This window comes from Theobroma cacao, chromosome 10, assembly GCF_053813885.1.
Source record: "Theobroma cacao isolate CCN51 chromosome 10, ASM5381388v1, whole genome shotgun sequence".
NCBI lineage: Eukaryota > Viridiplantae > Streptophyta > Magnoliopsida > Malvales > Malvaceae > Theobroma > Theobroma cacao.
The window spans coordinates 1,523,100-1,536,883 of NC_142648.1; the positions used below are offsets into that span (position 1 = coordinate 1,523,100).

General features: G+C 35.8%; 2 protein-coding genes across 2 annotated transcripts; one reads left to right on the forward strand and one right to left on the reverse strand.

Moving 5' to 3' along the window:
- The first annotated feature begins 4,547 nt into the window (after positions 1-4,547).
- On the forward strand, positions 4,548-7,536 carry LOC148760238 (F-box protein SKIP23-like). The gene is made up of 2 exons (XM_088810592.1): positions 4,548-6,108; positions 7,235-7,536. Exons 1-2 carry the CDS (start codon positions 5,151-5,153, stop codon positions 7,303-7,305), a joined length of 1,029 nt encoding a protein of 342 aa, XP_088666718.1. The 5' UTR covers positions 4,548-5,150; the 3' UTR covers positions 7,306-7,536.
- A 1,070-nt stretch (positions 7,537-8,606) lies between these two features.
- LOC18585973 (UDP-glycosyltransferase 76B1-like) lies at positions 8,607-10,568 on the reverse strand. Its single transcript, XM_018129163.2, has 2 exons — positions 10,038-10,568; positions 8,607-9,576 (listed from the first exon to the last, which is right to left on the reverse strand). Exons 1-2 carry the CDS (start codon positions 10,540-10,542, stop codon positions 8,696-8,698), a joined length of 1,386 nt encoding a protein of 461 aa, XP_017984652.2. The 5' UTR covers positions 10,543-10,568; the 3' UTR covers positions 8,607-8,695.
- Positions 10,569-13,784: the final 3,216 nt, after the last annotated feature.

The following is a 13,784-nucleotide window of genomic DNA, read 5'->3' on the forward strand; positions in this document are numbered from 1 at the left end:
ACTTTTTCATTATGCTACGGACTTATAGCCTTCAGTCTTGCTTAAGGCCAGAGCAGCGTAGCATTAATTTGCATTCTTTTATCTTAGGTTCATTTCAAAGAAATATGGATCCTTTCATTTACAAAAGAAAGACAGAACTCAACTGAAAAGGAGCCATGACACGGTCATATTACCTTGAGATTAAATCTCAAAGTAATACAAAACTTTTTTTTCATCGTATTTATAATAGTCTAAAACTAAAGTCATAATAATAATTTTGTTCTAACATATTTGCATAATTAAGATCCAACTAATGTTTTCAAAAAAAATAAATAAATATTTAAAAATTTAAATATCTATTACACATAACAATTATCCAGATTTTTTAGCTTAATAAAATGATGAATAATGACTTCAATAAACATGATGAATAAGTCAATAAATAAACATAATTAGATGCTTGACCCTATTATACTAAAATAATGAAATAAGACATTTAATTCATTTAAGAAATATACATAAATCTAGTCACATTGTTTGAAGCTAACTTCAACACTCGCTTTCTCCCCAGCTTGGGAACCCCTCTATGTTTTAACTACTTTCTATCTCTCTCCCTTTGGAGTCCCCAAAATGTTTGTTTTCTGGAACCAATTTCTACATTTTCTGCGAACCCAAATCGGCAACTCCCTCTCTACGTCTAGAAGGAAGGCCTTTTTATCTTTCCTGTTAGGATAGTCTTGAATTGTGATTTAATTAGGATTGTTTAATTCTAATTAAATTAGTATACCTTATAAAATAGTCTTTAAATCTAGTTAGATTAGAATAACAATTCCTAATTCTATTAGGATAAGATTCCTAATTATATTAGGATAAGGTTATTGTATTTGATACTATAAAAGGACCCTATGGGTTAAAGAATAATTATCACCTAGATTTAGAGAGAGTGATTTAGGTGTACGTGGGATAAGGGTTATGAGTTTGAGACTGTTCTTGTAATCTCCTGATTTTTCTCTTAGTAAATTTTTCTCTGTTGTTGTGCCCGTGGACGTAGGTCATCAAAAGACCGAACCACGTAAATTCTTGTGTTCTTGTGGGTGTGCTTGATTTCTTTCTTTCTTTCTTTATTCTATTGATTGGGTTAGATCTTGGGCAATTCTTTAGAGATAATTCCGCAATTTCCCAATAAACTGGTATCAGAGCTTCAAGGTCTTGGGTCAATCTGAATCTCGTTATGGCAACTTCGTCGACCAAGTATGAGATTGAAACGTTTAATGGAAGAAACGATTTCAGCCTGTGGCGTGTTAAGATGCGCGCATTGCTAGTGCAACAAGGACTGTTGAAGACACTGAAGGGAAAAGAACATCTTCCCTCGAATTTATCTGATGGTGAGAAAGATGACCTTATGAAAAAAGCACATAGTGCTATTCTCCTTACTTTGTCTGATGAGGTGCTAAGAGAAGTCACGGATGAAGAATCTGCTGCTGCAATGTGGTTTAAACTCGAAAGTATTTATATGACCAAGTCCTTGACGAATCGGCTTTATATGAAGCAACGATTGTATACTCTCAAGATGAGTGAAGGTACGTCCGTTAATACCCACATTGATGAATTTAATAGAGTTATTCTTGATTTAAAGAATATCGATGTTAAAATTGAGGATGAAGGCTTAGCCCTAATTCTTTTATGTTCTTTGCCTCCATCGTATGAAAATTTCGTGGATACTATACTATACGGCCGAGACACTCTCACTTTCGAGGATGTAAGGGCATCTTTAAATTCCAAGGAATTAAGGAAGAAAGTTAGTGGTATTCGGAATGAAAATCAAGCAGAAGGTTTGGTTGTAAATAGAGGTAGAGGTAAAGAGAAAGGCTTAGACAGAAAAGGTAAATCTAGAGCAAAAGGGAAAACTTGCTGGAATTGTGGTCAGAAAGGGCATTTTCGTCAAGACTGTACCAAATTCAAGGATGATGAAAAGTTCAATAAGTTTGAGAATACTGCAAACGTGGTTGGAGATGACTTTGATACTTTTGAGGAAACTGATAATGTTCTTGCAATTACTAATTGTAACCTGATGGATACATGGATCTTGGATTCGGCTTGTTGCTTTCATATATGTCCTAGGCGTGATTGGTTTACAACTTATCAATCTGTTGATATGGGCACTGTACAATTAGGAGATGACTTCTCTCTCTCAGTTGTTGGGATTGGCACAATTCGAATCAAGATGTTTGATGGTATGGTAAGAACACTTGAGGTAAAACATGTCCCTGACATGAAAAAGAATTTAATATCCTTGAGTTTGTTAGATAAAAAGGGCTACAAATATAGTGGCCAAGATGGTGTCTTGAATGTATCTAAAGGAGCCTTAACTATCATGAAGGGCAAGTTATCCGGTGACTTTTATTGTCTAGTGGGAAACACGATCATTGAAACTGTTTCTGTGGTCTCATCTAATGATCCTGAAGATGATGTAACACGTTTATGGAATATGAGATTTGGTCATATGAGCGAGAGAGGGATTAAAAAACTAAGTAAGCGTAGTTTGCTGTGTGGTCAAAAGAGTGGAAAGTTAGATTTCTGTGAGCAACATAGAGTGAAATTTAGCACTAAAACTCATCAAACCAGGAGTACAGTAAACTACATTTATTTAGATTTGTGGGATCCTTCTCCGGTGGCATCAAAAGGTGGATCATTATACATGTGGATCTTTATTAATGATTTTTCAAGAAAGGTGTGGACGTATCTTCTAAAGGCTATTAGTGAAGTGTTAACCACCTTTTTGCATTGGAAGGTATTGATCGAGAAGCAGACTAAGAAAAGGATCGAGAGCTTTCGAACAAACAAAGGTTTGAAATTTTGCAAAGGTGAGTTTGGTCTATTCTACAAGAATGAGAAAATCGTTAGACATCGCACTGTCGACAAAACACCATATCAAAACGATATTGTAGAATGGATGAAGAAAACACTTTTGGAGAGAGCAAAATACGTGTTCTCAAATGTTGGCCTAACCAAAGTATTTTGGACAGAAATTATCAACATGGCTTGCTACTTGGTAAATCGGTCTCCATCAAATGCAATTGAATTTAAGACTCTCAAGGAAGTTTGGTCTGGTAAGCCCGCTGATTATTTTATATTGAGAGTATTTGGTTGTCCTGTTCATGTTCATGTGAGTGATGGTAAACTTGAGTTGAGGGCGACAGAGTGCATATTCCTAGGCTATGCATATGGGGTGAAGGGTTATTGGTTGTGGTGTACTGATTGTAAGTTTCCCAAGTTTATGGTGAGTCGGGATGTTACCTTTGACAAGTCTGCATTACTTTGTGGGATAAAGTCTAGAATTGCAAACACATCAGACCAAGAAGTTGGCAAGCAGGTGGAGCTTGAAATCAATGCTCTTGTGACAGTGCGAGATGATAGTGAAATCCAGAAAGAATTGCAAGAGGTACAAGAATTGGTATCTCAACGAAGCATTACTTGTATTGATGGTGATTTTGATTCTTATGTTTTATTTGTGGAAGTAGAGATTGATGAGCCTTACTTTTATCATGAGAAAATTATATATGTCGAGTCTTCTAAGAAGATTGAGTCTCTACATTGGGATCAAACATGGGAGCTTGTGAAAATACCTAAAGTTACTATTGAAGTTGGCTTAGTGTGTGAAGGAGGTGCAAACATTAGTCGTAATGTGGTTGGCTTCTCCAAATCAGATTTTGCTGGTGATCTAGATAGTAAAAGATCTCGAATGGGGTATGTGTTCACTCTCTCAGGGTTTGCGATCAGTTGGAAAGTAGTAGCTGCTTTGTTTACAACTGAAGTTAAATATATGACTGTGACCGAGACTGTGAAGGAGGCCTTATGGCTTCGAGACTTGGTTAGTGATCTTTGTTTTGGACAAGAATCTAGATGTGAGATTGTAGTAAAGAAAATAGCTACAGATGAAAATCCGGCAGATATGCTAACTAAGTCAGTTTTTGGGATAAAGTTCAAGCATTGCTTGGACTTGATCTGTGTTCGTAGTGCTTGAGGCTCATTGGGGCAGTGGCGGTGTCGACAGAGATTGGTTCGTAAGGTGGAGCTTGGTGAATTCAAGCCTAAGGTGGAGATTTGTTAGGATAGTCTTGAATTGTGATTTAATTAGGATTGTTTAATTCTAATTAAATTAGTATACCTTATAAAATAGTCTTTAAATCTAGTTAGATTAGAATAACAATTCCTAATTCTATTAGGATAAGATTCCTAATTATATTAGGATAAGGTTATTGTATTTGATACTATAAAAGGACCCTATGGGTTAAAGAATAATTATCACCTAGATTTAGAGAGAGTGATTTAGGTGTACGTGGGATAAGGGTTATGAGTTTGAGACTGTTCTTGTAATCTCCTGATTTTTCTCTTAGTGAATTTTTCTCTGTTGTTGTGCCCGTGGACGTAAGTCATCAAAAGACCGAACCACGTAAATTCTTGTGTTCTTGTGGGTGTGCTTGATTTCTTTCTTTCTTTATTCTATTGATTGGGTTAGATCTTGGGCAATTCTTTAGAGACAATTCTGCAATTTCCCAACATTTCCTGTTTTCTATCTTTCAGCTCTTTCTGATCGTTCAGGACTATCGTAAAGTTAGAGATGGTCAGACATCTTGTAAGTTTCTTGTTCTTTGTGTTTCATCCTTTGGCAAAATAGGCATTGAGATCCTTTTGGTTTTACTTAATTTAGTTGCTGGGCTAGATTTACTTCTCGGTTTTCTAGAAGTCAAGTTTGGCGACGTCCTCTCTAGATTTAAAAAGAACTTTATACCTTCACTGCTTTTGATCGTTTCGGGTTTTCTCCCGCTGTTACTGGTGCTGTTTGGAGTTACAAATGATCGGATAGCTACTTTCACCGGCTACTTTTGGTCCGCCTGCAAAGATTGTGAATCTCCTTGTGTTTCATTCTTTTGCACCGACGTAATTCAAAACCTTCCCTTTGTAATTAGTGTATTAGTTCTTCTGCTACAGAAACACAACGAGGACTTCCATAGATTATTTCAACCGCAACTTAAATTTTGCCGATCAAGAGCTAATTTTGCCAAACTTCCTGATGATGTCATTTTAAACATCAGTAATCGGTTAACATCTTTTGAAGATGTGGTCGCATCATCAGGGTTTGTCGTTCATGGCGTTTTGCTTGTTCAGACATGCGCTGCGCACCACGCCATCGGTTTCCACGGCTCATGCTTTGTGATAGAGAGAACAGGTCGACCAAAAGTTTTTATAGCCATCGTCGGAAAAAGCTTTATGAACTAGAGCTACCCCAGGCTCATGGAAAGCGATGTCATGGGTCTCCTTATGGCTGGATTGTGACTATGGGTCCTGATCTACAAGCTCACCTTTTACACCCGCTGTCGCAAGCTCAACTCAGCCTTCCAAAATTAAACACCATTCGGAATCCAATTGGTGTGCTTGTGCCTGTTGATCCCTTTCGTTTCATTCGCAAATGCATTCTACTCAAGACCTCCGCCTCCCACTCCCAGGATGAGTTTCTTGTTATGGTGATATTTGGGCCCAAGCATAGCTTGGCTTTTGCTAAACCTGGATCTGTTGGATGGACGATCGTTGTGGGTGCGGATGGTTTCAAAGATATTCTTCTTTTCAAGGGCCAAATCCATGCCATTTGTGGTAAAGGAAGGCTTCTGCGCTTTAGATCTGATGATCCTGAATCAACGCAAAGGTTTATTGCGTATCCTCCTGAAGATGCCTTCAGAGATGAAAGAATATATCTTCTGGAGTCATTAGGAGAACTTTTGGGGGTTTTCCGATGTTCATCCAGCACTCCTTTTGAGAAGAGGTATGACACAAAAAGGTTCTTGGTCTACATGCTTGACTCCGACAACGATGGCAATCTAGGGACTTGGCTGAGATTAAACCACTTGGGGGATCGGGCATTATTCGTTGGAGAGGGCAATTCTTGGTCCGTTTGTACTGCCAATATCCTCAATTGCAGAAGCAACTGTATATACTTCACAGATGACAATTGGGATCAAAAGGTGAGAGGAGAAGAACAGACGTTAGTAGGCCCTGACATTGGTGTATTTGACATGGTGAGCAAGAAAATCGAACGTATGGAATTGGGTCCACACTCTCCTAGCATGTTTGGTTAGCCATTCCCCCTTTATTCTCAAGAAATTTTTATTTTTTTGTTTGGTTGAAAAATGATCCAAGGAATAGCCATTCCTATGAAATAGTTATTCTTCAAAATCTTTCAAAATCAAGAAATAGCTAATACCACCCTCCCCATGGTATTAGCTATTCCATGATTGAAGAATAAATTTAAAAATTAATAAAGATAAAAATATCTCGTACAAGTTTGAAAATTTACAACTATATTAGTATAAAATATTATTTTTCTCTCTCTCCTCTTTCTCTCACTTGATTCCAATTTTTAATAAAATATTAATATTAAATTATAAATAAAATATTAATATTTAAATTATCAATTATTAATTAAATAAATTGTAAATTATTCCTATTTAAAAACAAAATAAATTAAAAATAAATAAACATAATATCATTTAAATTAGATAAACAATATTAATAATTAAATCATCAATTATTAATATTTAAATAAATTATCAATTATTAATATTTAAAAAATAAAATAAAAAATTAATCATAATAAAATTTAAATTAAATAAAATATTAATATTTAAATTATCTATTATTAATATTTTAAATAAATAATCAATTATTAATTTTCAAAAATAAAATAAAATAAAATAATTGATCATCATAATATTTAAATTAAATAAAATATTAATATTTTAAAAAATAAATAAATATTAATATTGAAATTATCAATTATTAATATTTTAAATAAATTATCAATTATTAATATTTGAAAAATAAAATAAAATAAAAATTAATCATAATAATATTTAAATTAAATAAATGTTAATATTTAAATGATTTATTATTAATATTTTAATTAAATTCTAGATTATTAATATTTAAAAAATCTAATAAAAATAAAATGTCACATAAATAATAAAGGGTGTTTTTGTCTTTTTATTTTCTATTCCTTTCTTATTCCAAAATTATTGTTACTAACCAAACACTACAATAAGTTATAATAATTATTCCTGTTCTATTCCCTTTGTCATACCAAATTAAGTAATAACTATTCTATTCTATTCCCACCTCATTCTATTCTCATATAATAACTATTTTATTCCATTCCTGTCTATTCCGCCAACCAAACGTACCATCCTTGTTATCATTCCAGGTCCGTATGGTTTACTCCTAGTCTCCTACCTTACAAGAACTACCAAGCTTGAGGGGTACTGCCAGGTATGAATGGGAAAACTTGGAAATTGTGGCCTGCAAAATAGAATATGAGACATTAGTTTGCCCGATTGCTGATGCAGAAACATGGGATATGTTGAGTCATTTGTGGTCTGATGAATCTGATGCAATATTTTTCCTTTGGGATTCTTTTTTTTTTTTTTTTTGGATTGCCGATGCAGAAAAATGGGATATGTTGTGTCATTTGTGGTCTGATGAATCTGATGCAATATTTTTTCGTTGGGATTCTTTTTTTTTTTTTGAAAGTTAGAGTTTTTCTTTGGGATTCTGACTATGGTAACGGATGATCAAACCCAGCCATTAAGATTTACAAGCTGTTTATCATTTCAACATGTCCAGAATTTCTAGTATTACATTAACGACACTGTATGAATCATTTGACAATCTGTATGACCCATGTCTCCATGTTATACCTAGAGCTAGGTACAACATGTTTAGTTAATTTGGTTAAGAGATTTTTTTTTAACCAAATTAACCAAACATGTTATAAAAGGTAATCAAATGGACCAAAATTTTGTTTTAATCCATTAATCGAAATTTTTCCCCTTGCATTTATTTATTACTTTTTCATTATTCACTTATTTTTTTAAAAAAATAAAAATAATATATTTATATCAAAATAACGCGTATGAAGGAATTTCACATCTTAAAATTAATAGTTATAATATTTTGAGATTTTTTGGATAAAGATAAATACCAATTAATTAATAGTCAAAGTTTTTATGCATAAAGTTAATGTATATTGACTTTTTAATAGAGGTAGGTAAGAGAACTAGATGCATAGCATTTGCAAGAAAAGTGTCATTTTCGAGGATATGAATAAAAATTTAATTTGCTTTTCAAAGTCAAAAAATGAATCTGCATGGAAAAATATATTGGTGAAACCAAGACCATATGCATGCATCTCTTTCTAATATTATTTGGAAAAAAGGTCGAGAACAGCTCATACATGGGTACTTTTCTTGTTTTCTTTCAGCTTGACCACTGCATACAGCCATGCATGCCTAGACTTTGTGAGAAATTTCCATGAAAGAAAACAAAAAGAAGAAAAAGCATCCATGGGCTTTAGCTTTCGGATTTTCTTCACCAAAGATTTAGGAGCCTTATTTCTCTCTACTTTCTCATTCTGCGACTGACTTGTTGCCTTCTGTCTTGCTTAAGGCCACAGCTGTGTAGTATTAATTTGCATTCTTTTATTTAGAATTGACTTCTTAGGGAAAGCTTTAAGGTTTTAATCAATTTGTATCTTAATGAGTTTAGTGATAGGCCAAATATAGAGCTTGGAGAAGAAATTAACAAGAAGAAAGAACCAATGGCAATCAAATTAAATGCCTTGGCCCGATGTTCCTTGAGGAAGCCAGTGCAAATACAAATTTACTCACTACAAGGATAACATGTACGTAACCAGGTTGTCCAGAGATTTGTATGAGGAACCTCCAGGATTAAGACAAAGATTCATCTTTTCCTTCAGTAACTTGACTCTGTCTCTCATTTCCTGTCCCTCTGCATCCACCATCAGTCTTTTGATTGCCTTCTCTATCTCCCCTCTCTCTATCTTGAACTCTAGATGCACCCCAACTTTCCAAACATGGCTTATATATCTTGCATTCACCTTCTGGTCACCAAAAGAAGGTTGGCAAATCATGGGAACCCCTTCACATAAACTCTCCAGGCTTGAATTCCAGCCACAATGTGTCCAAAATCCCCCTGTTGAAGGGTGGGCCAGCACTTCTTGTTGGGGAGCCCATTTCACTATGTTGCCTCTTCCACCTAGCATTTCTAGGAACCCATTTGGCAATAGTTCAAGCCATTCTGAGCCATGGACTAACCCTGGTCGAACCACCCACAAGAAGGGATGCTTGCTGTTGGCCAGCCCCCAAGCTACCTCTAAGAAATCAGCCTCGTTCATAGCTGCTAGACTTCCAAAGCTAACATAGATCACAGAGTTGGGTGCTTGTTTGTCTAGCCATGATATGCAGCTCTGGTCTTGAGGTAGTAAGCTACTGCAGGAAGAGGCTGGAAAGTATTTGTGGAAAGGACCTATTGCAAAAGTTGGGATAGGAAAGTCCAGGGAACATTTTGTTAGAGCTTCTTGTTCAAGGTCTTCATTGGAGTTAAATATAAGTCCTGAAGAGGCCTTAACTTCTTGAATTATAATAGACGAGAATTGAAGTAGGCTTTCCAGATGGCTTGTTTCAACCCTATGAATGTCTTTGAATTTGAGTGGTGAAAACTCTGGGACATGGTTTTCTGCTTGAGAGTCTGAGAGGCAAAGATTCAGCATTTCAGTAATTTCTATTGCATAAAACAAAACATGAACTTAAAGCTTGTTTTATGGTACTAGAAGGAGTAAACTACTTTGGTAAACAAATAAATACAATCATAAGAAACTGGTGTTGTGACTTCTCAACTTGTCATCAAGTTTCTTTAGCAAAATCTGAATCCTATCAGTGCAACGTTGTAGAAATTATCTCAGAAAAGTTATCTTGATAATGATTTATTAGGGTCTAATCTTGATGAAAAGTGCAATCAGACAACAAGATAGAAAGGAGTTACATGATAAATTCTCCATCAGAAGGTACAAATTTGCATGTCTAGACTTTTGGTTATTGCCGATCCTCGTATGACTCACTTGAAAGTTAAGAGTAAAGAAAGACTGAACTCGTAAATAATACCTGAAAACTAATTAATCTTATCAGATCAATGAGATAAGTGATCTGTACCTTGAACTGAGAGGTAGCCCTTTTCGTGCAGAGATGGCAGGGACTTGTGAACGAGGAAGGAAAAGACATTGCTGGTCCTTAACACAATCCTTGGAAGCTTAAGGCCATCGGCAACAGGTTGAGTAAAGTGCCATAAAGCATCCGTAACTAAGCAAACAATGGGATCCTCCACGTTGCTAGACAGCAACTTAGCCAAGCAATCGCGAAAAGGGGTTACACAATTAGAATTGAGGATTTTGACGAGGGCTATAAGATCGTCAATTTCTGATGAAACGACTTGGTTTTCCGACAATCCATCAGCTATTGAACAGAACCTGAAATGAGGGTAGTTTGAGGGGTTTGGAGAGTTGAACTGAGTGTGGATTATGGTAATGGAAAAGCCTTTGGCATGGAGGGTGTTGGCAAGCTGAAACATAGGATTTAGGTGGCCTTGAAATGGCAGTGGGAAGAGCATGACTCCCCTTCCTTTCATGTTCTCCATTTGAATGACTTCATGATTCTCCATCAACTTATTAGAAACAGGATCAAGAAGGAAGCTGGGGAGGAACAAAGATGAGAAAAGAAATGCATCGTAGAAAAGTTTGACCCGGAAGCATGGGCGGACCCACCTCGGAGAGAGGGGTGTCACATCATTTTTTAAAATGTTTGAATTTTTAGATTATTTATTTAAAATTTAAGACAATTAGCGTACTAATGAATTCATTATTTTTTTTATAATTTTATAGAGGGTGGGATAAAATTTCGAACAACAATAACAAAATTTTATTAATAATGATACTCAATAATATTTTTTTAAGTAAAGTAGTATTGAATTTGATCTAAATACTCTCTCAGCAGACTTGAATTGAGGAAAAAATTCTAAGTATGATCTTAATGATACTACTCAGAAAAATATTTGAACTTGCCCTTGCTCGTAAGCAATACAGAAGTTGAATAAAGTACTCTCTGTTGTGTTATTTTTGTTAGCTATGTGTCTCTATCTAGCTTCATAGACAATTAAATTTTTTGTAAGATTGTAGGTAAGAAAGGAAATCAATAATTCCCTCAATGATGGAAACGTGTTTTTATATCCCAAAGTTCCCATTTTTTTTTTTTTGGAAAATTCATAATATATTCTAATAGATGAAAAAATTTTCACCTCTGGAAAAGATAAGAAGATTTTGCCTTATTATTCTGTAATTCGAGAATATCATTTCAAAATCCGCTCTAAACATATCATCTTACTTTCCATATATAAAAAATAGCTACCAACTACAAAAAACATCCCAAATCCAGAATTAGCATGAGCAAAACCCAAGCAATAGTTCTGGTAAGACCAGAGATAGACCCAAAAACCTTCTGTGCCTGCAAACACCTTATTCTCTAATTTTTGACTCTGGACACAAACTATACAAAAGACAACACAATATAAAAATCACAATCAAACAAAATATGAGTCGATCCATAGACTTTAGCTTCCATGCAGATTAATAGATAGTCCACAGCCAATAACCATATTGGGTCAACCATCCGCACATCAAATATTAACACAACAACTCATTCTCACCATAACATCAATTTTTGACAAGAGCACATTTACTCGAAGGCATAACAAAGCTCCCAGAGTCCCCAACTTCCCGTGAAAACACACCCAACTAGTCATAACCCTTGATTAGTGAACACAACCAATTTACTAGCAACACAGATATCACAGAACCATCAATCTCTTCCAGGCAGCCAAAGCCAGTGCATCCATATCCCTCTGTCCCGGGCGACCAAAGCCAGTGCATCCATATCCCTAGTTGCTTCATCCCCCTGCCAGCAAAGGTCACAAGATCACCAACCAAACTCTTGGTCCTGCTCTTGAACCCTTGAAATCCTAATCAGTTGGTAGTAACCTAGAAAACCCCACCCTACAACCTATACATATTCAGTGATCCGAATAATCGGTCTTGCATTACATTGTAGGTTCCTAATGGGTGCTATTTGGCTTTGTTGATCTACTGTGATATAGTATTTCTTATATTCTGATTTTCATCAAACTTCTATCAGGTGTCTGTTACTATCCTCCACTTTGGCTGAGAAAAAAAAAATCTTGCTTTTACCCTTTGGTCAACAAAACAAGGCTGACAAATCATTGGTACAGCTTCACAAACACTCTCCAATTACGGATTCCATTCATTGCGAATCTACCCTCCTACAACTTCACAAGCACTTGTCTCCTTCCACTTATTTCTTCCAGGAACTCAGTCAGTAAAGGTTCAAGCCATTCTAAGCTACTGACTGAACTTGGTCTAACAGCCCATAGGAAGTGCTGCTGACTATTAGCCAGCATGCCAAAATGCAGTCCATGTTTTAGGTCTTCAAATGAGTTCCAAATCAGTCCTAAACAAGACTTGGGTTGCTTGACCAACCCATTTATTAGCCATTGTTTGATAAAGAGTCTCTTGATCTTGTGTTTTGAAGACTGGAATGTATTATTATTATTCAATGGATCTTTCCTGGAGGCTAATCCGAATATAGTGGTGCTGTTGAAAAGTGCTTGAAACCTAGGCATAAGTGTCAAAGACTTTGTTAAATTGCAGCTGTGTTAAATGGTATCAGGGGTCTCTTTCCAGTCTATTCTGGTGTTGGCAATGGCGGATGTTTCAAGCGAAGAGGAAGGGACGTTGGCTACTGCGTTGGTGGTGAATGGGCAACCTTCGAAAGGATCCCATATGTCTTAAGAGAATGGATCGAAGATGTTGCTTCTCCTGCTGCTGAAAAAGCTCCGAATCATGGCCATTGTTGTGTTGGAAGTTTGATTTCTTGATGACAAGAGAGGGAGAGCAAAGAAAAGTTGTTTAAATAGAAGAGAAGATTGATGACTCTGGTAGATTCTGGGATTTACGTGGCGATTCCTAAAGCAAAAGCTATGTCACATTTGGCAGAAACCATGACCATCTTTCTGACACTTTCTCGAATACGTTTCGTCAAGAGTCAGCCACGACAGAGCCCACCTGGAAAAACACCTGGTTTTCATGCAAGGTCCGAGTGGTGGGGTTTGTCATTATTGTTCCCAAAAGGACTTCCTATATCCTGAAAAATTCAGCAAATAACTTCATGATATTGAAGCTCTTCAGCTTGAATCAATGATGAATAGCAACCCAAAATTCTCCTGAGCCCAAAATTGAATGGGCTGCATGCTCTAATCTGCAACAAGATATTGTTATATAATTAAGCAATTTCAACAGAGATTTAAGTAAGGAATCCGAAACTATCAACCAATCTTAGTTAAAAGCTGGGTTGTGTTCAAGCCCAATTGTTTTTTCCAAACCCAGTCTTCAAAGAGATTTAATTTAGGACTCCAACCCACTTGGCTGCTGTCTGTAATTAGTGCCAAACTAGAATCTGTGAAGTAAGTAACCTGGCAGCTTTACAAGGTTCTAAGCATCTTTTCAGATGGAATTATCTTGCATCAATTCTCATAACAAGCAAGAAGCCATAACTTGTACTAATTATAAAGTACAACAAAGGGTCTATTGTCATATGCTACCTAAATTTCCCACTTTGATTGTGGCTGATTTCCTTTTCCTTATGCAGAAAACCTTTCATCCAATCCAGACAAAACCTGACGAGTGCAAACAGTAAAGCTTCCAACATTTAATGAATTCGTACAATGCAATAATTTCAAGTCTCTGTCACTCCATGATATGCAAGTTTCACCTAGCTATGTCATTGCTGAGCCATGAAATCTAAAATTTTCCCTCCAAAACAAAAAGATACTTC